Source organism: Hemiscyllium ocellatum, chromosome 28, assembly GCF_020745735.1.
Source record: "Hemiscyllium ocellatum isolate sHemOce1 chromosome 28, sHemOce1.pat.X.cur, whole genome shotgun sequence".
Taxonomy (NCBI): Eukaryota; Metazoa; Chordata; class Chondrichthyes; order Orectolobiformes; family Hemiscylliidae; genus Hemiscyllium; species Hemiscyllium ocellatum.
In genome coordinates, this window is record NC_083428.1 from 7,403,524 (window position 1) to 7,425,081 (window position 21,558).

General features: G+C 44.3%; 1 protein-coding gene across 3 annotated transcripts in view; it reads right to left on the bottom strand.

The window, feature by feature from the left end:
* The window catches only part of LOC132828793 (rho guanine nucleotide exchange factor 18-like), a 217,815-nt gene that overhangs the window by 140,236 nt on the left and 56,021 nt on the right, over nucleotides 1-21,558 (bottom strand). For 2 of the 3 annotated variants that reach the window (XM_060845889.1, XM_060845888.1), the window contains exons 2-3: nucleotides 8,175-8,308; nucleotides 3,439-3,908 (exon numbers count right to left, since the gene is read on the bottom strand). In XM_060845889.1, coding sequence (XP_060701872.1) covers nucleotides 3,439-3,908; nucleotides 8,175-8,204 — 500 coding nt within the window. In that variant the 5' untranslated portion in view covers nucleotides 8,205-8,308. Of the gene's footprint in view, nucleotides 1-3,438; nucleotides 3,909-4,096; nucleotides 4,171-8,174; nucleotides 8,309-21,558 lie in introns of those variants that run through there. The other variant, XM_060845890.1, reaches the window with a different exon arrangement.

Consider the following 21,558-nt stretch of genomic DNA (forward strand, 5'->3'; position numbering starts at 1 on the left):
CAACAGATAAAATGGGAGTATAAGCTGGTATTATAAAAAAGGATTTCAAGAATTTTTTTTAGATAAATTACAGGTAGGAGAGGGGCAAGAGTGGACATTGGACTACAATGAGGCTGAGGAAGTAGTAATTAGATTAGATTACTTACAGTGTGGAAACAGGCCCTTCGGCCCAACAAGTCCACACCGACCCGCCGAAGCGCAACCCACCCATACCCCTGCATTTACCCCTTTCCTAACACTACGGGCAATTTAGCATGGCCAATTCACCTGACCCGCACATCTTTGGACTGTGGGAGGAAACCGGAGCACCCGGAGGAAACCCACGCAGACACGGGGAGAATGTGCAAACTCCACACAGTCAGTCGCCTGAGTCGGGAATTGAACCCGGGTCTCAGGCGCTGTGAGGCAGCAGGGCTAACCACTGTGCCACCGTGCCGCCCACAATGGGGAACAAAGAAATGGTGGAGGTACCGAATAGGTACTTTGCATCAGTTTACACACTGAAAGACATCAACAGCATATCAGAACTTCAAGAGAGTCAGGGACAGAGGGGAGGGGAGTGACCATCACTAAGGTGGGTGGTGTTGGGGAAGATCAAGGTGAATAAATTACCCGGAGCAGATGGACTACACCCCAGAGTTCTGAAGGAGATAGCTGAGGAGATTGTAGAGGTATTGGTGGTGATCTTTCAGGAATCATTGGATTCAGGGACGGTCCCAGAGGACTGGAAAATAACAAATGTAACATCCCTGTTTAAGAAGGGATGGAGGCAGAAATCAAGAAATTATAGGCTGGTTTGTCTGACTTCGGTCATTGATGAGATTTTAGAGTCCGTTCTTAAGAATGATATTGCAGAGTACTTGAAAGTAAAATAGGGCTGAGTCAGCACAGCTTCATCAGAGGGAGGTCATGCCTGACAAATCTGTTAGAATAGCTTGAGAAGGTAAGGAGCAAATTAGACAAAGGAGAGTCAGCGGATATGATCTATTTGGATTTCCTGACCGTCTTTGACAAGATGCTGCCCAGGAGGCTGCTATTTAAGATAGAGGCAAGGTACTGGCCTGGCTAGAGGATGGTTGATTGGCAGGAGACAGAATGTGGGGATAAATGGGTCTTTTTCAGGATGGCAGCTGGTGGCTGGAGGAGTCCACAGGGGTCAGCGTTGGGACCACAGCTATTCATGTTATACATTAACGATCTGGATGAAGGAACTGAGGGCATTGTTGCTAAGATTGCAGATGACACAAAAATAGGGGGAGGGATTGGAAGTGTTGAGGAAGCAGGGAGGCTGCAGAAAGACTTGGAGAGGCTAGGAGAGTGGCCAAATAAGTGACAGATGGAATGTGGGAGAGTGTGAAGTTAGGCACTTTGGCAGGAATGGGGAAAGACTTCTGAAATCTGAAACATAAAGGGACTTGGGAGTCCTAGTTCAGGATTTTTTTTAAGGTTAACATGCAGGCTCAGGCGACAACTAGGAAGGCAAATGCAATGTTAGCATTCATTTTGAGAAGGCTAGACTACAAGAGAATGGATGTACTGCTGCGGCTGTATAAGGCTCTAGTCAGAACGCATTTGGAACACAGTGAGCAGTTTTGGGCCCAGTATTACAGAAGGATGTGTTGGCATCGAAGGCATCCAGAGGAGATTCACAAGAATAATCCTGGGAATGAAAAGATTATCATGTGAGGAATGACTGAGGACTCTGGGTCTGTACTCAATGGAGTTTAGAAGGATGAAGGAAAAACCTGATGGAAACTTACAGAATACTGAGAGACCTGGATAGAGTGGACATGCAGAAGATGTTGCTACTAGCGGAAGAGACTAGGACCCGAGGGCACAACCTCAAAGTGAAGGGGTGACCGTTTAGAACTGAGATGAGGAGGAATTTCTCCAGCCAAAGGGTGGTGAGTCTGTGGAACTCAATGCTGCAGAAAGGTGTAGAGGTCAATTCAATGAGTGTATTTAAGACTGAGATAAATAGGTTCTTGATGAGTAAGGGAATCAAGGGCTACGGGGAGAAGGCAAGAGAATGAAATTGAGAAATATATCAGCCATGATCGAATGGTGGAGCAGACATTATGGGCTGAATGACCTAATTCTGTTGTCGTATTCTACTAATTTATAGTTCTATTTATAGCAAATGGTTTTATGGATTATTTACCTAATCTCATTAACAATAGTTCAACATCTGCTCAAGGGAGTAGATTTAAATGCTTTCTTTTTGGCCTGAGGCAAAATTACATGTGCTCACTTCCTTGCAAAGCACCTTGGGATATCTTCCAACATTCATAGGTCTATGTTAGTTAGGGTTGGGTGTTACCAAGGTTGATTGGGAAAGAATAACTCTATTCAGCTTTAAAAAGTCAACATAGCATCTCAACTCTTGCATCAAGACTCAGAGTTACACCGACTGAGTTTGTTCACATGGGATCAACTATTTGTGGTAATCTCTCAGAAAAAGCCTAGGGCTGGCTCATGACAAGAACCGATGTGTAGAGTCTATTAACATGGGGGTGGCTGTTGAGGAAGCTCTCCCTTTTTTACTGCCTGCCATTGCTGTATCAGAGAGGTTTACAGATTTATAATCAACCAGTGTTAGAATCCCTACAGAATGGAAACAGGCCATTTGGCCTATTGAGTCCACAGTAACCCTCCAAAGAGATTCCCATCCGGACCCAATCCCACGACCTTATCCCTGTAATCCTACATTTCTCATGGGTACCCTCCCAGATTACACTTCCCTGGACAATTTAGCATGGCCAATCCACCTAACTTGTGCATCTTTCGACTATGGGAGGAATCCAGAGCACCCATAGGAAACCCAGGCATTCATGGGGCAAGTGCAAACTCCATACATACAATCACCTGAGACTGGAATTGAACCCCAGTTCCTGGCGCTGTGAGGCAGCAGTGCTAACCACTGAGCCAAGGTGCCGCCCTCATGTTAATGATACACAGGCCATCAGATTCTGAGGTGGAACACATACCTGTAGTTTCTGGCCCCAGCTGTAAAAAGGCAAAGTCACCACTGTCTGAACCAGACCAGGCTACTCTCAACGTTAGAGAGAGAGGACTTGTGGCTTAACCTGAGGGTTACCACACCTCAGGTGGGGGTGAGGTTGAGTTAGGGAGTTTTGCATGATACCTCAACTTGGCGTAGAAATTGAATCCATTGAGTTGGCATCATTCTACATTACAACTCAGCTGTCCAGCCAACTGAGCTAGCCAGCAGTAGAAAAACTGCGTGCCCCCAGACCTGCCAGTTTACCCTGTCACAACACTGTCAGATATCGGCCATCCGGAGAACATTGCTAACTTGCTATCTAAAGCTTTACAGGGAACATTGGTACAGAATCCAAGAGGGGGTTAGGTCAGATATCTGTATAACTAAAATATCTCTATCATTAAAACCAGTTTTCCGTTATTTCATGAATATACCTTCTCCTCACGTCTCCAAGTGCTGTTGGGGATAAGGGGCCTTCCCAGCTGTGCCTCCTGGAGCAGGACATGGACCTGATTAGCAAAGGTAACGAATCCTGATCTTCACCATCTGATAGATTCTCAAGATCAGATGCACTGTTATTCTGATCCACTCCATCTCCCTCCGTCAAACCACACCCACTGGCTTTCAGAAGCAGGGAAGGATTCTTATTTTCCATGGTTTCATGTGTAGGACAGCAGTCTGTAAGCTGAGTGACAACATTATTTTTTCCAACTTTGCCGAGTTGTCCTGGGCAACCTGAAACAGTGGTAACATCTTCCGAACTACTGGTTACTGGACACCGGGAAAGTCTACGATCCCTGAGGGTCATTGAACTTAATTGCACTGATGAACCCAAGGAGGGAATATCCTCTGTACTGCTGGTGGCATCTGTTGCAGAGTCATCATAATCCAGGAAAGGGTCATCCTGCAGAGAGATTATTGGAAGAAACAAGTTAGAATTTGTACTAAGAGAATGTGATAGTCAAATCATTTATCCCTGAGACAGAAGGCAGGGAGTTAAGCATGTTTGCAGCCAACACTCCAATGAGATACTGAGGGATTTAATCTTCACAAAGTCAGTTGCAATTACAGGTGAGCAATGTGGACAACTACCTGGTGGTGTGGTTGGGAGCTGGGTGTGCGCTGGTGGGTGAGTATTGCAGATGAAGGATGTGCTTCTTTCTACAAAGGTTGAAGGAGCATCTGAGAACAAGCCCCTCCTTGCCACCGTCCAGCACTTTGACCAGAAAAGTTGTGAGGTGTACGGAAGTCAAACAAAAACAAATTAACAATGAAAAGCTTCTAAGTGGGAAAGCAGCTGGCAACTCAGTTGTCTTCAATACACACAAGGTTGTTAGTTCAACACCAGTTGCAGGGGTTTAGCACAAACATTAAGGCTGATACTCCAGTATGGTTTTGAAGAGAATCATAGAGACCTAAAACACAAGAAAAGCACCTAATCAAGTCTATGCCAGTCACAAGTGAGCACCTAACCATTCTAATCCCAATTTCCAGCACTTGCCCCTTTGCCTTGCCATTGCAAGTGCACATCTAAATATTTCTTAAACATGTTGAGAGTTTCTGCCTCTCCCACCTTTACAGGCAGATTCCCACCACCCTGTGGGGAGAAACAAAATCTTCCTCACATCTCCTCTAGACATTCCAACCCTTTCCTTAACTCTCTGACCCCACGGGTCATTGATCCTTCCATCAAGGGAAACGTCTCTTCCTATCAACCCTGTCTATGGCCCTGATCATGGATTACGTTCTCTATCATGTCCCCTCTCAGTGTCTTCTGCTCCACAGGAGAACAAGGGCGGCACGGTGGCACAGTGGTTAGCACTGCTGCCTCACAGCGCCAGAGACCCGGGTTCAATTCCGGCCTCAGACAACTGTTTGTGTGGAGTTTGCACGTTCTCCCCGTGTCTGCGTGGGTTTCCTCCGGGTGCTCCGGTTTCCTCCCACAGTCCAAAGATGTGCAGGTCAGGTGAATTGGCTATGCTAAATTGCCCGTAGTGTTAGGTAAGGGGTAAATGTAGGAGTGTGGGTGGGATGTGCTTCGGTGGGTCGGTGTGGACTTGTTGGGCCAAAGGGCCTGTTTCCACATTGTAAGTAATCTAATCTAAACCCCAGTCTGTCTAGTCACTAACTAAAATTGCTGCATTCTGGGACATGCTATCTCTCGGCAGAGGTGATGGACAAACTGCCCCTATACCTGTTTCGGTCGATGCAAAACTTCCTAGTGCCCTGGTCCTTGCTTTTAATTTAAGTGCAGGATGTGCTTGTCAGCTGGGCCGGCATTTATTATTCACCCTTAATTACCCAGAGGCCAGTTAAGAGTCAACCACACTGCCATGGTTCTGGAGTCACAAGTAGGCCACACCAGGTAAGAACAGCAGTTTCCTTCCCTAAAAGACATTTATCAGACATTTGAATAGACCTCTGAAATGTTAATTCTGATCTCTCTCTCTGCACCTTCTCTGCGGCTCTAAAACTATATTTTGTTTTCTATTCTGCTGCCCTGATGCACTTTGTATGGTAGGAGCTGCCTGTATAGCACGCGAAACAACACTTTTCATTGCATCCCGGTACATATGACAACAATAAATCAATCAATCATCAGCATTAGACACTTAATTCCAGATTTTTATTGAAATCAAATTCCACCATCTGCCCTGGCAGGATTTGAACCCAGGTCCACGGAACATTACCTGGTTCTCTGGATTAATAATCTGCAGCTAATACCATGAATTTTGACCTTAGTCTTAGAATATTATACAATCTTACACTTGCCTTAAACACATGTCAACCATTTACAATGTTTCAGAGAAGAGGAACGAACATCTGCATTTCATTTTTTATCAATCTTGTGTCCCATCTCAAAGGAAACATCATGACTGTCGAATTGCCCTGGGGTAAGAAACATGCTGTATTCCATTATTTCTTTCTGTTATTTATGTTAAAAATATATATGTATAAATACACGTCATTTCTGTTGTAGAAAAGTGCCATTTTTAAATAAATTTAGATGCAAAAGAAAATAATCTTTCAAGTTCTCTTCGAGGTCTGGCCAAGATCCTGGACAATGTTGGGACTGTGTTTCTGAGACACCAGCTCCCAAAACTTTTTCCTTTCCACAACAATTTGCTGCTTGCAAATGTGGATTGTTCCTTGGACAGCCGCCCAGGTACAGCAACCCAGACAGAGGAACTGAGTTTACAATAGACCGGTCCCCTCCCCAAGCCCCATACCAAAAGAAAACCTCTTGTGTCACAGAGACAGGAGATGATCTGTCAGCCCCTCAAGCCTGTCCCAACATTCACTGAAGTTCTGAGGGAAGATCACACTTGACCTGAAACACTAACTCTGATTTCTCGCCATAGATGCTGCCAGAACTGCTGAGCTTTTCCAGCAATTCCTGTTTTTGTTTCTGATTTACAGCATCCACAGTTCTTTCAGTTTTTATTCATTGAAGCCATGGTGTGCCTTAACCTTAAAACTCCACTTTACCCATCATGCTGCCTAACATCACCCTAAAATGGCCTGGCTGAAATTTCAAGATGGCTCCCAGCACCTCTAGCAGACACGGGGGGGTTTCACTTTATTACCATTTGTCCAACTCTTCAAACATCTTAACGACACAGCATTTGTGTTTCTCTGCCTCCCAATTAGCCACTAAGTTTTGTAACTTCAATGCCAAGAGGGATGTCGTTGGCTCAGTTGGTCAGATGACTGCAGTGTGGTCCAGAATAAAGCCAAAAGTTGGGGTTCAATTTCCCCTGTGGTTGTTCATGGAGGCCTGGCCACCTCAGCTTTCCCCAGACCTCTAGGATGTTACCCACCAAAGTATACGTAACCACTAGTGTCTCTCTCTATCTCCCTCTATCTCCCACCACCCCCCCCACCCCCAACCTCCCCACTTCCCCACCTCCCCCCAGTGGAGAGAGATGCTTATGATCCTGTGTGGATTATGGTTCCTTACAATCCCAACACAAGGACACGATGTATGACTTTGAAGAGATATTGTAAAGAAGCATAGATGATGGGAGCAGGAGTAGGCCATTCAGCCCATTCAGACCACTCCACCATTTAACATAATAGAGACTAGTCCATGCCACATTCTCTCTGTGTCTTTCCGCATTCCTCTTGTTATTTATAGTTTTTAGAAGTCTACCTATTTCTTACATGAGCAATGTTCCCTAGAATCTTGTAGAATGAAACATATCTTTCTCTCAGAGAGTTAAATAGGGTAGAAGCCACAAGGCAGTTTCTGCCAGCTGGAGAGTTCTAGGACCAGGGGCGACAATCTCAGAAGAAGGAGTCAGCCATTTAGGATTGAGGTAAGGAGAGAGTCCTTCACTCATCATGGGGTGAATATCTTTGACATTCTCTACCCAACTGGCTGTGGACGCTCTGTCATCGAGCATGTATATGACAGGATGGGCTGGATAGAGATTTGGTTTGAAGTGAGGTAAGGGATATAGAGGTGGAGTTGAGAGAGGCAGGTGAGGTGATGGATCAGCCATAATTGTGTGCAATGGCAGAAGCAGGCTTGAAGGCTTATAGCTGACTCCTGATTCTATTGTCGTATTCTCAGGTTTAACCCGGGGAACTGAATTCTGTTTCTAAATCCTGACCCTATTATCCTGTGCCCCTCAACCAGACGTTTTGTAGAAGTGGCCTCATTCTTTATCGTCTCTGAGCTCCGTGCATGATAGACCACAAATAGCAGACATACCAAAATAGGAAATGTCAACTGTGCAGTGGGTAGCAGTCTCCCATCGACTCATAATCCTCTTACGCCAAAAACACAAGCACAAAATCCAGAATGACTACCCAGTACAGAGGGAGAGCAGTGTTTGTCATCTGAATTAAACTTTAAAAACCCACCAGTGTTCTAGCAAAAGTTTAGAAACCATCCCATATCACTAAAGAGGAAAAGCCAGCGTCCCAGTCAATATTCATCCCTCAATCAACACCATCAAAGTAGGTTTGGCTGATAACGATTACGTTACAGCTTTCCATGTAAAACATGGCTGCCTCAATTTCTCACAGTAATTATACTCAAAAAATAAATTCATGAATGGCAGGGTATAAATGCAATTTACAGCTGTGAACCAATCTTGTACATATGGCTTTTGTAAACTGAGCCAGTGTAAGGAGGCCCATGAATGCTGCAGGTAACACTTGCCTTGCCCTCAGCCATCCTGTTGAAGTACATCTCCTCCACCTCACTCAGTGAGTTGGACCGGTTATCGATGTTTACGCAAGCCGGGAGAGATCGCTCCTGCCCTCGGGGAAACTCCTGTGAGCATTGCTTGCATTCTGCGGAAAGTGAATTAAAAAATACAGATGAAGCAAATAAAATATGTGCTCACAGCGATGGGTAGAATTCTATCTACACAAAGGGTTGTTATGACCTGGAAGTGCATTGCCTGTCCCTAGAATCCCTACAATGTAAAAATAGGCCATTCAGCCCATCAAGTCCACACTGACCATCTGAAGAGCATCCCACCCACACTTAACCCCTCTACCCTACCCTTGTAACCCTGCATTTCCTATGGCTAATCCACCTAGACTGCAAATTCTTGAACACTAAGAGCAATTTAGCACGGCCATCCTAACCTGCACATCTTTGGAGTGTGGGAAGAAACCGGAGCATCCGGAGGAAACCCACGCGGACACAGGCAGAACGTGCAAACTCCACACAAACAGGAAGTGTTGAAAGACTTGAAAGGGTTGGAGACATAGATTCATTTGCAGCTTTCAAAAGGAAAATTCATTAACTGCTGGAACAGAACAGAGCCAACGGGCTGAATGGTCCCCTCATATCCTGTGTTTGAGCAAACAGGGAGTGTTGGAGGTGCTGCACCTCCTGGTGGCTGCTGATGTCTGGCAGGGGGAGAGACCTCACTGCCCTAGGCAGTGACCCTGATAGCGCCCACAGTCCTGGTTATGGTGGTTCACCAGAAAACAAGGAAGGCTGAACCTCTCTCCTGCCCCCTTCCAGAAACCCTGTTTCCACGGATGATGCTGGACCTGCCATTTATTTCCAGTACTTTCTCTTTTAATCTCGCCTTCCTGCCTTCGCCCCACTCTGGATGCGTTTCCAAGACAGTGTCCAACCTTATCACACACTTACACAAATATTAAACCATCACTTTTGGTCACTGCATCTCAAAAAGTTCAAATGTGTAAGAGCGAGGAGAGGGTCCGGGACATTGAGAGCTGGTGTCCAGCAGCAAGAAACTTCCAGGAGCATTACAATTATTAGGACTTGCGTCACAAAGGAGCACTTCAGCTCTGATTTCTCTTAATGTTGTTTTTTAATTTATTCTCGAGACGTGGGCATTACTGGCTGGGCCTGCATTTATTGCCATCCCTAATTAGAACATAGAACATAGAACAATACAGCGCAGAACAGGCCCTTTGGCCCTGAGTGTTGCGCCGACCCGTGAACTATTCTCAGCTCATCCCTCAACACTATCCCATCATCATCCATGAGCTTATCCAAGGATTGTTTAAATCTCCCTGATGTGGCTGAGTTGACTACATTGGCAGGTAGGGCATTCCACACCCTTACCACTCTCTGAGTAAAGAACCTGCCTCTGACATCTGCCTTAAATCTATCACCCCTCAATGTGTAGCTATGCCCCCTCATATAAGCTGACATCATCATCCTAGGAAAAAGACTTTCACTACCTACCCTATCTAATCCTCTGATCACCTTGTATGTCCCCATCAAATTCTCTCTTAGCCTTCTTCTTGCCAATGTGAACAGACCCAAGTCTGTCAGCCTTTCCTCATAAGACCTTCTCTGCAGACCAGCATTTTCCAATGCTTCCACATCCTTCCCAAAATATGGGGACCAGAACTGTACACACCAGCGTTTTGGATAGTTGCAGCATGAAAACCTAACACACCGTATGCCTTCTCAACAGCACTATCAATCTGGGTGGCAATTACCCTGAGTGATCTGATGGGAACAGCGAGGGCCTTTTCAAAGGGCAGTGAATTATCAAGCACATTGCTGTGGGTTTGGAGGCATATGCTCGAAACGTCGAATCTCCCGCTTCTTGGATGCTGCCTGACCTGCTGCGCTTTTCCAGCAACACATTTTCAGCTCTGATCTCCGGCATCTGCAGACCTCACTTTTTCCCCGTTTGGAATCACATGTAGATCACAGATTTCCTTCCTCAAAGTGAAAGATGGGTTTTTACAATAATCGAGAACAGTGTAACAGTTATCATTAGGCTAGCTTTTAATTCCAGGCTTTTACAGAATTCGGATTTTACTGCCTGCTTTCAGGAGATTTGAACCCCTAACTCCAAAGCATTAGCCTCTACAATAGGAATTTGTTACTAACAAGAGAATCTGTTCATTGTATTAGCCAGGACCATTCCTCGGGGAGAACTGATGTTAATCCAGTTCTCTCACACTGTCACTCAGTAACCCCTTTCCCCACAGCACCCTGTATAACTGACTGTATCTCTACTGATGTTAATCCAGTTCTCTCACACTGTCACTCAGTAACCCCTTTCCCCACAGCACCCTGTATAACTGACTGTATCTCTACTGATGTTAATCCAGTTCTCTCACACTGTCACTCAGTAACCCCTTTCCCCACAGCACCCTCTATAACTGACTGTATATCTACTGATGTTAATCCAGTTCTCTCACACTGTCACTCAGTAACCCCTTTCCCCACAGCACCCTCTATAACTGACTGTATATCTACTGATGTTAATCCAGTTCTCTCACACTGTCACTCAGTAACCCCTTTCCCCACAGCACCCTGTGTTACTGACTGTATCTGTACTGATGTTTATCCAGCTGTTCTGTGATTTGAAATGTATGCTGCCAAATGAAACATTATGGCTTTAAATTGAGGGGTGATAGGTATAGGACAGATGTTGGAGGTAGTTTCTTTACTCAGAAAGTAGTAGGGGCATGGAATGCCCTGCCTGAACAGTGGTACACTCAACAGCTTTAAGGGCATTTAAATGGTCATTGGATAAACATATGGGTGAAGATGAAATAGTGTGGGTTAGATGGGCTTCAGACTGATTTCACAGGTCGGTGCAACATCGAGGGCTGAGCGGCCTGTGTTGTAATGTTCTATGTTCTATATATTCTATGTTTTCTTCTATTTTATTGTTGAGATAGTAAAGTGAAGATCACAACTTCTGAGTACAGAAGAATGTAGAGGAGCTAACCTAAATCAGATTCGGGCTGGCTATTATAAGTCTTGAGCTTTCAATGTTTGGGGGTATGTGGATTTTAAAGCAATGAAGGGATGTGGATTTAAGTCTGGGAAATAAACGTGAGGTCGGAAAGCAGCCATGATCTTACTGAATATAGAGCAGGCTGGAGGGGCTGAGTGGTCTGTGCAGTCCTATTACTTGGAAGGGATTGCCCTTTCTTTTTAAAAGTGAGGATGGTGCATGGTTTAGGTGGTGACTAACTAACCGATTCCACTGCCAGATAACTCAACTGATCGTCCTCCAATCAGAGCTGATAAGCACTGAGGTAGGTATCTTGTCCTATCACAGGCCTCATCTCTCATGAACTGGATTGCCAGGTGGCACAGTGGTTAGCACTGCTGCCTCACAGTGTTAGGGACCTGGGTTCAATTCCAGCATCGGGTGACTGTCTGTGTGGAATTTGCATATTCTCCCTGTGTCTGTGTGGGTTTCCTCTGGGTCCTCCCACAATCCAAAAATTTGCAGGTCAGGTGAATTGGCCGCGCTAAATTGCCCATGATGTTAGGTGCGTTAGTCAGAGGGAAATGGATCTGGGTGGTTTATTCTTCGGAGGGTCGGTGTGGATTTGTTGGGCCGAAGGGTCTGTTTCCACACTGTAGGGAATCTGACTCAAGAGAAAATCTGACATAGTCGGCAAGTCAGAGGATTATAAAGACCACTGTTGGAGACATCCTCCTTGAGGGATCTAGTGGTGGGAAGGTAAGTCCTTTGTTTCTTCTTACATGTCAGGGGTCATGCGGTGTGAGGGGTGTCAGGGACAAGACACCCTTTGACCCAATCCATCCCTCCAATAACTGCCCACTTAAGGGCTTTAGTTTCTGGCAGGGCAAGATACTCACCCATGGGCAATCTCACCCAGCTCTGGAAGGGGCAGTGGAGGGGGTATGGGGGTTGTGCAGGTATCTCCCTACAGCCAACTCCTGTACAATTTCTCTTTCTTGCCTCCTCTCCTGACACCTCTGGAGCAAAAACACTACTGCCCTGATTGTGTAAAACTGTCAGAGGAGGAGCAGGCTCAGGATGGGCACTTCCGCAGGGTTGAGGTTCTGGTGTGAGAATCCAAGGTGGTGCAATGTGCCTTGAGTTCACCGCAGTGCTGTGTTTGTTTTAAAATGTTTATAGAATTCTTATTAAACAACTCCTGTAAAGCTTCGAAAAGCCTAATCTTTCCAAATTTAGATTTTCAGCAAACAGCACAGTCACTGTGTGTGAGGAACATGGACCAGTACATGTGACAGCATTTGCCTTTGTAGTTTGCAGCTGTGCTTTGGGTCCATGTGATCGCACGTGTGTGTGCGTGTTTGTGGTTATGTGCGAGTGTGTGTGTGTGTGTGTGTGTGTGTGTGTGTGTGTGTGTGTGTATGGTGGGGTAGATGGTGGTAGATGTGTGGGTGCATGTATATATGTGTCACATGAGAATGTTTGTTTACTCATAAAATCACAGAATCCCTGCAGTGTGGAAGCAAGCCATTCAGCCCATCAAGTCCACACTGACTCTTCGAGGAGCATCCCACCCAGACCCCCACACCCCTCCCCCACCAAATTCCTGAAACCTTGCATTTCCCATGGCCAACCCACTTAATCTGCGCTTCCCTGGACACTATGGGGCAATTTAGCATGGCCAATCCACCGAACCTGCACATCTTTGTACTGTGGCAGGAAACCAAAGCAACTGGAGGAAACCCACACAGAACATAGAACACAGAACATAAAACATAGAACACAGCACACAGAACACAGAACACAGAACATAGAACACAGAACATAGAACACAGAACATAGAACAGTAATGTACAGCACAGAACAGGCCCTTTGGTATCTTCCTCTGACGTCCCCTCTATACCTTTCTCCTAATATCTTAAAAGTATGACCCCTCGTGCCGATCAATCCTGTCCTGGGGAAAAGTCTCTGGCTATTGACTCTATCCATTCCTCTCATCATCTTGTATACCTCGAGCAGGTCACCTCTCTTCCTCCTTCTCTCCAGTGTCCAAAGCCTATCGTCATAATGGTCTGAAATCTCTATTGTTTCCGTTTAATGAAATTATCAAGAACATATCTATGAGTAATTGAAGCTGAAACCTGGGATCAGACTATCTGTTATTTAGCAATAAGGATCACCAAACAGCTTTTGTTTATTCACTTATTCAACAGGAGGAGGATCATTGCCCCACAAGGACTCTAACCTCAATTTTAGTTTTTAAAATAATCCTGTCATAATGAACCATACTCATTGGTCTCTGAGGCAAAACTTCATCTTCCAGCAGTGATATCATTGTATTAGGTAAGTTAAAGATCATTCATCGCATGGAGTAGATATTGGATAAAAACTGAAAAAAAAACGTGTATCCCGTGAATTCAGCAATTTCTGTTTTTCTGTGGGGTGAATCTCTTGCAGAGTTGTCTTGGAGCTGAGATAACTATCCTCTAACAACCATCTTCCTTTGTGTCACCTATGACCCCAATCAGCAAAGAGTTTTCACTTTGATTTCTATTCATTCCAGTTTTGTGATGCTTCCTTAATAGCATACTCAGTCAAATTAGATGTCTGGTTTGCAATTCAGAATGAGGCTAACAGCGCATGTTCAATTCTACAACAGCTGAGGTTGCCATGAAGATCTCTCCTTCTCAACCTCTCCCTCACCTGAGACCTGGTGACCCTCAGATTAAACTCACACCAATCACCTCTCTCTAATGACAGAACAGCTCCATGGTCTTCTGTGACAATACTAATTTACTTTAATTGTCAAATGCAGCCTTGATGTTCATGTCACTCTCACCCATGAAAAGAAATGCTTTTGTCATTAACATATGCAGCCCACTTGATTGGCATCAAATTCAGAAGCATCCGCTCCCTCCATCACCAACGCTCAATAGCAGCAGTGTGTACTCTCTACAAGATGCACTGCAGAAATTCACCAAAGATGCTTAGACAACACCTTTGAACTCACCATGACTTCCATCGAGAAAGACAAGGGCAGCAGGTACATGGGGACACCACCACCTGTGAGTTTCCCTCCAAGCCACGCACCATCCTGATTCGGAAATATAACTATCACTGTCACTGGGTCAAAATCCTGGAATTCCCTCCCTAATGTCATTGTGGATCTATCTACAACACATGGACTGCAGCGGTTCAAGAAGGCAGCTCACCACCACCATCTTAAAGGCAACAAAGGACAGGTAATAAAGTGCTGACCAGACAGCATTACTCATGTCTCACAAGTGAATAAACAAAAGCTGTTTGGTGATCCTTATTGCTAAATAACAGATAATCTGATCCCAGGTTTCAGCTTCAATTACTTATAGATGTGTTCTCAATAATTTATATAAACAGGAAACATAGAGATTTCAGAACAGGAAAATGCCATAATGGTGATAGGCTTGAGACTCTGGAACTCTTTCCCTAGAAGGTGAAGTGGGGATTTGGTGAAGACTTTTAAAACGATGAAGGATTTTGATAGATTGAACTGGCAAAGATTACTTGATTTGAGAATTAATAACAAAGAGGCATAAATTTAAAATTGTCACTAAAGGTGAGTGGGGAGATGAAAACAAAATATTTTTCAGGTTGTCGGTGCATGAAGTTCTTTAATGCAACAATTTTATTGTGGACTTATCCAGCTCTTTTAACATAGCAAGGTGTCCCACAAGAGCATTATCAAACAAAATTTATCAGTGAGCTACTTCAACAAAGAAAAATATCAAATGTAGGAGCAGGAATAGGCCATTCAGCCCTTGGAGCCTGTTCTGTCATTCAGTACGGTCATGGCTTATCATGCAGCTCAGTTCCCTGTTCCCGTAGCCCTAAGAACTACATCTACCCCCTTCCTGAAAACATTCAATGTTTTGCCCTCAAAAGTATAGTAGGACACTGACCACATGATCGCTCAAATAATTGGTTTTAAGGAGTTTCTAATAATCTGAGAGGGAGGCAGAGATGTAGAGAGATATCGCAGGATTTGCTGAGACTAGAGCCTCCAGGCAGAGGAAGACAGGTCTGGCAATGGTGGAGTGATGGAGGAGGTCACAGGGGTTTGTGAATGGCGGTGGTCAGGAAGTGTGAAGCCATGAAGGGATTTGAACAGAGGATATAATTTTCAAGGGCTGAAAGTCTAATGGGAGACATTGGGACCATTAACATGGTTTGGGATTATTCTGGGCAGAGATGACACAGATAACAACGAGCTGAATGGCATCACAAGCTGTTTAGTTTCAAGGAACACCACCTGAGTGAGACTATATACTGCGACAGCAATCAATCACTCCTGAAGGTTGTTCTACTTTCTTCCAAATGCAACTGAAATGGTTAAAAACGATCTGGGATTAAATCTGTTTGGAGCCAAAGCTTTAGCTTTGAGGCTGATACATTTTGCTCTGCATTGAAATCTCTTTACAAGGAACTGCTTCAAACTGCCTGTTGGCAGCAGCTGAAAAACCACAGAGAGCCAACTCAGAGCATAGGTCATATAGCAGTGTTAGTGGTTGGATCAACTTCCATCAAGCATTGGACAGAACAGTCCGTTCTTTGGACAAGGTGTCCAGAAATTTCTAAATTGGACATCAATTAATTTTAAACTATTAATTAATTTTTAAAAGTCCACTTTCTGCAGTGAAAGTCTGTCTGATAGACTTCACTTACTGCATCTTTCACAAAGTACTGTACGGCCAATGATATACACAACAGCAGTATTTTACATAAGAAATCACACAAGCTGCTTGTGATCTAGTCCCATTATGGAGACATCCCTGCAAGGCAACCAAGACTGAGAAATGAATGTTTAAGGATAATCAACATCTAAGAACGAAATGAAAAAGATGCAAAGAAGTTGATGTGGTACTGACGATAAAGAACGGGATCAGGGATCAGTACATCAGTGAAAAAGAATCTTTAGGCTAGAAGAAAGAGATTTAAAATCTATTTGGTGGCCTATAAACTGCAGGGAGTAGCAAAAAAAAACTGCAGATGCTGTGAATTAGAAACAAAAGTAGAAATTGCTGGAAAAGCTCAGCAGGTCTTCAGGGTCACTCGACACAAGATGTTAACTCTGATTTTTCTCCACAGATACTGCCAAACCTACTGAGCTTTTCTAGCAATTTCTATTTTTGTTTCAAACATCAGGTATTGTTGTTTATAGGGCTACCAAACAATAGTTGTAACGTAAGGCAAGGTCGTTAGGAAGTTATCAGGAAGTTAGAGCTCTTGTGGCACACCTGGTAGCATCCTCACTCTAAGCCAGGAGAATTAGTTCAAGTCCTATCTGCTCTAGAGGTGAGTAATACCATTTCTGAACGGGTTGATTTGTAAATGTGTGTATTAGGAAGTTAGAGATACAAGCAACAATGCAGCAAACATTGGGTTTCAATCCCTGTATAGACTGGGTAAATCTGATGAGCGCCAATACTGTGTAGGATGAAATCCTGGAATGTGTACGTGGTACCAGAGCAGTATGTTGGTAAATCCATGATGGAACAGAATATTGTATATCTAGTATTATGCAATGAGAAAGGGTTAATAAATAATCTTATTGCAAATGAATCTTTTGGCAACAGTGACCATAATATGAAAAAGGCTTCCATTATGTTTGAAAATGATGTCATTCAATCTGAAACTAGGGTTATAAATTAGATTAGGTTCCCTACAGTGTGGAAACAGGCCTTTCAGCCCAACCAGTCCACACCGACCCTCCGAAGAGTAACCCACCCAGACTCACTTCCCTCTGACTAATGCACCTAGCACTACGGGCAATTTAGAATGGCCAATTCACCTGAGCTGCACATCTTTGGACTGTGGGAGGAAACCGGAGCACCCAGAGGAAACCCGCGCAGACACAGGGAATCTTAAACAAAAGAAACAATGAAGGCTTGTGTTGATCTGGGAAAATATATTAAAACACTAGCATTAACATTAGTATCTAGCATGATACTATTCAGAAAATGGCTAGTATTGTGAAGAATTAATACATAGCTTACAATGAACATACATTTCTTTTAAGGGACAAAAGCTAACCTGAATAGTGAGTCAGCATGGTTAATGAAGGATTGCATTAGATCAAAGGTCAAGGTTTTTAAAGTTATCCAAAAAAGCAGTAAGCCTGAGAATTGGGAGCATTTTAGAATTCAGCAAATGAAAACCAAAAATTGATTCAGAAAGGGAGAATAGAATATTAATGTAAATTAGCAAGAAATGTAATAAATGCATTGCAAAAGTCTTCGCAGATATCTAAAAAGGAAAAAATTTATTGGATTTAAAAAAGACTAGAGAAGACAACAGTGGGCACATTAAAAACAGGGACAGGAGAATTTATCATGGGAAATAGCAGAGAAACTAAATAAATATTTTGTATCTGTCTTCGAGAAGATACAAGAAATCTCTCAGAAACAATAGAGATCGAAGGAACTATTGAGAATGAAAAATTGATAAAAACAATATTGAGTCAGGTCAATGGGACTGAAAGTTGACAAATCCCAGGAACCAACTGTTCATATCCCAGAGTGTTGTAAGTGATGCCTACAGAGATGGTGAATAAGTTGCAGATCGTCATTTGAAATTACTTTGATTGTGGAATGGTGCCTGTAGATTGAAAACATAGCTCCATTGTTTAAGAGAGATGGGAAGAAATGGATAGTGGGGGATTACCGACTTGCTAACCTGACATCAGCAGTAGGAGGTTGTTAGAATCTATCATAAAGGATATGTTAACTGAACACCCAGAATATAATGATCTGATTGGAATAACATGGATCTATGAAAAGAAAAGTCTGCTTCTGTTTTTTGAGGATACTACAAAACCCCTAATAAGGTTCAGAAGGTTTTCAATAACACCCCCACAAAGGAGGTTGGGGGGGGGGGGGGGGGGGGGGAGGTGTAACAAACAATATTTCAGCACACGGAACACGTGGTAAACTGTGAAACCAACCCTGCAGAGCTGGCCTCATGCTCGGAATGCCAGAGTTCTGACTGTCGAAGCAAATCATCTTCACCCAGCTCAAGGAGGACACGCAAATGAAAGGAGAACAAAAGAAGCCTTTCAATTACTGCCAACCACTCTCAAGAAATGCAATATGGATGTCAACGCAAGCAAGAACTTTGTTCAGAAGAAACCAACTTGGAGGAAACTCCTGTAAGAAGGAACACAATCCTGTTCTTACAATTGTCAATTAATTTGTACACTGAAATCTCACATAAGCAGAACTGTGATATGGGCTGAAAATGTGTTGCTGGAAAAGCACAGCAGGTCAGGCAGCATCCAAGGAGCAGGAGAATCGACGTTTCGGGCATATGCCCGAAATGTCGAATTTCCTGTTCCTTGGATGCTGCCTGACCTGCTGCGCTTTTCCAGCAACACATTTTCAGCTCTGATCTCCAGAATCTGCAGACCTCACTTTCTCCTCGAAGAACTGTGATATGGCCAAGTAATCTATTTTAATGCAGGGTTATTGTCACGTACTCAATGAGGGCAGTGAAAAGTTTACAAAGACACCACTTATGGCACCATCTTAGGTACAAAAGAACCTGGGTACAGGATCTCAGGATTAAATTAGAAAAAAAAATAAAGTTCAGCATTACAGTCCTTCACATCATTTTTGGTACAAGGTATCTAGGTACAGAACCTTGGGAACAAATTAGAAAATGTAAAGAAATAAAAAGTTCAGCATTACAATCATAGAGTCATAGAGATGTACAGCATGGAGACAGACCCTTCAGTCTAACTCATCCATGACGAGCAGATATTCTACATTAATCTAATTCCATTTGCCATCATATGGCCCATATCCCTCTAAACCCATCCTGTTCATGTACCCAGTCCTTCAAACAGACCACACCAGGCCTCACCTCCAGACCATAGTTGAGTGTGTTGCTGGAAAAACACAGCAGGTCAGGCAGCATCTGAGGAGCAGGAAAATTGAAGTTTCGGGCCAGAGCCTTTCATCAGGAATGCCCAAAGTATCGATTCTCCTGCTCCTCGGATGCTGCCTGACCTGCTGTGCTTTTCCAGCAACACAGTCTCAACTCTGACCTCCAGCATCTGCAGACCTCACTGTCTCCTCATCTCCAGACCGCACCAGGCCCCACCTCCAGACAGCACCAGGCCTCACCTCCAGACAATTCCAGGCCTACCAAAGCCAGGAGTCCTCGACCTGGGAACTGCCACCACTGCTGCCGATACTAAGTAAAACTGCTTTCCTTAGAAATAGCACACCGGGGGGGGGGGGGTCTTACACACCCAACTGAGAGGGGCACTAGTTTAATCTCTAAGTGGAAAGGTGGCACTTATGATATTGCGGCACTCCACAGAACCTCAGTGAGAGTATCAGCTGGATTTTACGTTCACTTTTCATGGTATTTGGATCCACAATTTATGTCCCGGGGTAAGTAAGTTGGCATGGTGGCCTAGTAGTTAACACTGCTGCCTCACGAAGACCTGGGTTCAATTCCACCCTTGAGTGACTGTCTGTGTGGAGTTTGCACATTCTCCCCGTGTCTGTATGGGTTTCCATTGGGTGTTCCGGTTTCCTCCCCTATTCTAGGGATGTGCAGGTTCGGTGGATTGGCCATGCTAAATTGCCCCATAGTTTTCAGGGATATGCAGGCTAGGTGGTTTAGTCATGGGGAGGTACAGGGAAGGGTGGGCCTGGGTGAAATGCTCTTTGGAGGGATGGTGTGGGCTGAATGGCCAGCTTCCACACTGCAGGGATTCATCGCCAGGCTTTTTGCGTTTTGTTCGCTCTAGAGTTTGTGAAGATGGGGGGGGGGGGGGGGGGGGGGTGCAGGGGCATGGCTGACTAGAGTAAAATTTGTTGCCCATTCTTAATTGTTTCTGAGATGGTGCTGGTGATTTGCCACATTCTTGAATTCTGTGTGAATGAGGTCAATAACCCAGAGCCCCAGGTTAATGTCCTGAGGACTAGGGTCCGAATCCCACTATGGCAAATGCTTCCATTTAGTATGGAATACAAAGCTGGCCTCACAGCGACCGTGTAGCTCCTGGTAATTGTTGTAAACACCCATCTCTCCCATTCATGTCCTTTTAAGGAAGGAAACCTGCCATTCTTACCCAGTCTGATCTATATGTGACTCCAGATCTACAGCAATGTGATCAACTGGCCTCTGAGAAATTAGGGATGGGAAATAAATGCTGGCCCAGCCAGTGGTGCCCATATCCTGCGAATGAGTGAAAAACATAATGAGAAAGGAAAGGGAGATTGAAGAACCATCTCTTCAGCTTCCAAACATTGTGGTGCTGTAAATGTTACCTAAAAAGACTTTGGTGAGCAGCAGAGAGTACCCTTCTTTCAAGCAGGAAAATTAAATCACTGCCAATCTCAAATTACCACAGCAACGGAGCAATAGAGTGAGACAGTCTTTCCCCGTTACAGGCAGTGTAACCAGTCACAGTGTTATGCTTGGCGCCTGACATGAGACAGAGTTTGACACATGACGTGAGCCTAATGCCTCCCTCAGCACCAGAAGGTTCAGACAATATTTTTCCTGAACACTAAATGATTCCTCAAATGGAAACATTTTCAGCTCAGTCCGTTCCTGTTGCTGTGACGGTAGGAACCAGGGAAATGCTTTTACAGATTCCAGATCTATCAGAAACTCGCAGCAGAAGGGAAATCTGATGGCAAACACACAGAGCTGGCCAAACCTGGACTGCGTTTCAAGCTACCCAGCAGGTATACAAGGGGAGTCTTCCAGGGAAAAGGACTGAAGTGATACAGGATGGGAGTTGAGGCAGGAAACCTCACAATCTTAAAAAATTATGTGGATGAGTGCTTGAAATGGCCTAACATTCGTGACCATGGGCCTAGTGTGGGAATTGGGAGTAGTGTAGATTTACTGTAGCTTTCATTGGTGTAGATTCAATGGGATGAAAGACCTCTTCTGGACTGAATGATTCTATAATTCTGTGATTCGAGCAGCAACTACGTCCAGATGGAGCTTGTGTGGAGACAACACCGGCCTATTGGTCAATGTTTACTGTGTTAGTACCTCAGAGTGAAGGTGAAGCTTGTATGTCAAGAACGTGTGTGTGTGTGTGTGTGTGTGTGTGTAGTATTTTAGCATGGGGGACGGTGGTGGAAACTGCTGCTCTCTACTCTTCCCACTCACCATTGAGTATCAGTGTGTAAATCCTTCAATCTATTTGGTGTAACCTCTGCGGCCATCAAGTCCTGGAGTAGAACTTAAACCAAGGTCTTCTGGCCCAGAGGTATGGACAACACTCCTGCACCACAAGATCCCAACAAACTGCAATGTAAGAACATACAAGATTGGAGGATGAAGAAGTCAAACAGCTCTATGAGC